Raw genomic sequence first — 3,792 nt, 5'->3', positions numbered from 1 at the left:
ATAAACAATTGAAGTAAAGAAGGTCATATAGTTAAACTAAATTTTTGAAAATATTAGTTATTAAATTCGAAAAAAAGTATTGTTAGACATTTAAAACTTAATTTCAGTTAGAAATAATTTATATTTTTTATCATCATTATTAAATATGCAAGATTAATTAAAGATAAAACTAACTTATAATTTTCTTACAAGTAAATTTTGTAAAGAGAAAGTAGACTTAAATCAAATCCTTAATAATCATTTTCTTTTCACATAGTATTTGCTATTTTTATACAAGTGCTTTTGTTTTCTAATTGTTCAAGAGATTCTCCACTTAGCCAACTCTCTCATGTAGAGTTCTCCTTAACCTTATTACAAAACAAATAAATTAACCTTATTACAAAACAAACAAATTAACCTTACTACAAAACAAATAAATTGCAACAAAGATACAATCAAAATTTCAGCTCCACAATCATTCGTCTTCTCTGTATCAAACCCAATATTCTTCTCATTCAATCTCCTTTGTCTTCTCCAATGTTTCAAAAACAGAAAATACACAAACAAATTATTTAAGGGCTAATCATGCAAAATTTTCTTTGAATGATACTTTTATATTTAATTTTTTTGGCTTTACAGGGGAGAATCTGCAAGTCCAAGTTGAGTGAAGTGAGGACTTTGAAGGGCCTCTTGGAGTAGTTCATGATCATCCCACAAATCTCGATAAGTCTCCAAGTTCACATCAGCATTAATTATGGCTGATAAGCATAGTTGTTTCCTCCATTCTTCTGTATGAGGGAATCCCACATTCTCCCCATATTTGTCACAGTACTGCAATTCAACAAAAACTTACTCAAACCAATGCTAATAATTCCAAGGATTAGAATGAGATTTACATCTATGTTAGGAGATTCACGTTAATTAAAGATAAAAATAATTCATAATATATAAATAGGTATAAATTTCATCTTATAAACAGTTTTATAAGATTAAATTAGACTTAAAGTTCTCTTCTTAGAATGATATCATAGTCATTTAGATTACAATGAGAGTTTGTTGAGTTTATCACTCATAATATGTAGTTTCATGTAGGAGTTGACAGTCTCGACATGAAGGAGATTTTATAAGTTTGAATTAAGTTTAAAGTTCACTTGTTATTTGTATAATAAAAAAGCTTTAAACTAAAGTGAAAAGTTTTTAATTTCTTTACCTCAAAGTTTGCAATTTCATGAGTACAGTGCTTGGGAATGCCTGCTGCTTCTCTTGAATGGTAGAAGTCCTTGATGGATTTCATCATTTCCTCCCATGATGGCAACACTTTTTTCCCTGAAAGCAGTTGAGCTATCCATATTGCTTGAGACTCAAAGAAAGGGAATCCTATGATCTGTAAGCACACACACACATGCACTCTCCTCAATCAACCAGTTTATTGTTACATTAGAAGCTCACATGGGAAAATACAAATTTCCATTGCAACCAAAAGGAATTTGTGTGTGTGAAAAACATGAGAGCTTAGACAAATTGAAACCAGTGGTTTTGGGGTAGTTTACCTTTCTAGGGATGCCTATAAAAGAAAGGGATGGAGCAAGTGATGGGGGAAAAGTGTGCTCATACAATGGCCCCACTCTGTCATCATCTACAACCACCATTCCTTTGGTGTCAAGAAAGGGAAATGCATAGGAGTACCTACACATAACCAATTTAATTTGAAATCCATCATCATCAATGATTACAAAACACAACTAATTAAATCTAAAAGGATACATGGAGACATGTTTTGACATTGCCCCACGGTGAAATCTCCAACCCTAAGAGATCATAATTATTCAATCATGCTGCCTTTTGGAACTTAACTTAGTGAAATGAAATTTATTAACAATAGTTTTGCTCTTTGATTAGGTGTACTATGCATAGGTTGGTTATAGGAGGTTACCCTGTGCAGTACAAAATAGAGTCTGCAATAATGGAAGAACCATCCAAGAAGGTGACCCGTCCATCCTCTTGAAGGGTCTCTATCTGAAGAAAAAGGTACCACATGTTAGGAAGCTAAAGAAGTTATCAGTGAACTAAGACCCTTCATTAAGAACAAATTTATGTTAGACTTAACTTACTAAACAAGCTGACTTCTGTTTATCTTTTTTATTTTATTCATTCAAAATGGAGCTGAGTGAGTATCTTTTGTTGTATTTGGTTAGAACTTGAAGTAGCAGTACCTGTGGATGAAGATAGAAGTTTGCATGTTTGCATATGACTTTAGATAAACCCTCAGAGATGTTCAGAGATCTGGAACTCATGTGGACTTCCTTTGCTACTTCCACAAGCTCTATTGATATGTCTTGCCCACTCAAGGAATTTCCAACCACCACCACAACCTGTTACATGAAAAATTGCCTCTATTATTAAGTTTAAGAGTGATAAAACATGACAGTTCAATAATATTTATCACTTTTAAGCTGGTGCACATGTGCCTGTTTCAAAACCTGTTTACTCTATTGAAAATAAAGAGATTACTTAAGTCACATACCTCATTATTGAATGGTTCTGGGGTCCTGTAAATGTGACTATGCATTTGTTTCCTTTTCCATGTATCCATTCCTGAGCATCAGAAAGACAGAAACTAAGGTAATTATGCTTGAGCTTAGCATTTACAATTATATGTGGATGATCTGATATTTTCTGTGGCATGAAGAAATAGATAAGTACCTACAAGGTGTTAGAGATAGTCATAGAAGAGATAAATCGATTGCTATGTCTTTCACTTACCTTGAATGGAGGGCAATCTTGGTTGAGAGTAATGGCCAGTGGCCACAACAACTGCATCAAACACCTCTTCCACCACCTTTTCACTCTTCTTGTCTATGCTTCTAGCAATCCATTTCAAATCATTACTACAGACACCATAATCCAACATTCCCACATGATCTACCCTTGTGTTGAACCTTATGAGCTCTCTCAAGCCAAAATATTCACAGAAGTCCTTTAAGTAGAGAAGAAGCTCTGTATGGCTAGGGAACCTTCTCATGTCTCGACCCTTCTTGACCAAAAATGGAAAATCAGAGAACCCCATGATCTCACGTGGAGATGTAAGCCTCAAGGATTCATAGATACTGCTATGCACCTTTAGAAAAGGCTTTCTCCCTAAAGCGTCCTCGCCTTCCACATTTGCTGCATAAAGCCACTGCCCTCCAACATCATGATTCTGCTCCAACACAACCACCTTGTGACCCTCTTTTTTCAACTCCCTGGCTGCCACTAGCCCTGAAGGTCCAGCTCCAATCACACACACGTTCTTGGATTGGGTCTGGACTGTCTCAGAAACCATGGTGGCAGAAAGGTGAGGGGTTGAAGGAATGGAATGGAATAGATGAGAATTCAAAAGCAAGGTGGTTTCATGTAATGTGGGGAAAAGGGTTGGTGCTAATGGGGGCCTTTTATAGTTGAATATGTTTCACGTAGCCAAAGGAAAACCATAATTTGAGGGATAGCGATGGTTTGCTGGCTGGGAGACACACGTGATGATGCAAAATCAGTGCTTTTGAAATCTGTCTACTTTCAAGTTTGGACTTCAATAGTACCACATCGACTCTTCTACCTTTACGTTCAATACTTCATTATCTTTTCTGCTCTTCCATGTATTCTTAAAAAGAACACCCAACAACAACAACACTTCATTATCCATGCTAATTTTATTATTGTTTCAACTTGGTTGTTTTCCTAAGAAGAATAAATATGTAATATGAAGTATATTAAAAGGAGGAAAAAGGAAAATATTACTTTAATAACTGCATATATAATATAATGAAAATGCAACAG

General features: G+C 34.9%; 1 protein-coding gene across 1 annotated transcript; it reads right to left on the bottom strand.

Moving 5' to 3' along the window:
• Positions 1-217: 217 nt before the first annotated feature.
• Positions 218-3,397, bottom strand: LOC137822620 (flavin-containing monooxygenase FMO GS-OX-like 9). The gene is made up of 7 exons (XM_068627533.2): positions 2,743-3,397; positions 2,504-2,574; positions 2,193-2,351; positions 1,913-1,995; positions 1,530-1,665; positions 1,190-1,363; positions 218-810 (listed from the first exon to the last, which is right to left on the bottom strand). The coding sequence occupies exons 1-7, from the start codon at positions 3,299-3,301 to the stop codon at positions 613-615; spliced, it is 1,380 nt and encodes a 459-aa protein (XP_068483634.1). The 5' UTR covers positions 3,302-3,397; the 3' UTR covers positions 218-612.
• Between the last annotated feature and the right edge of the window lie 395 nt (positions 3,398-3,792).

Source organism: Phaseolus vulgaris, chromosome 9 (assembly GCF_051622355.1).
Source record: "Phaseolus vulgaris cultivar YP4 chromosome 9, ASM5162235v1, whole genome shotgun sequence".
Lineage (NCBI taxonomy): Eukaryota > Viridiplantae > Streptophyta > Magnoliopsida > Fabales > Fabaceae > Phaseolus > Phaseolus vulgaris.
This window is presented reverse-complemented; position numbering and strand designations above follow the sequence as displayed.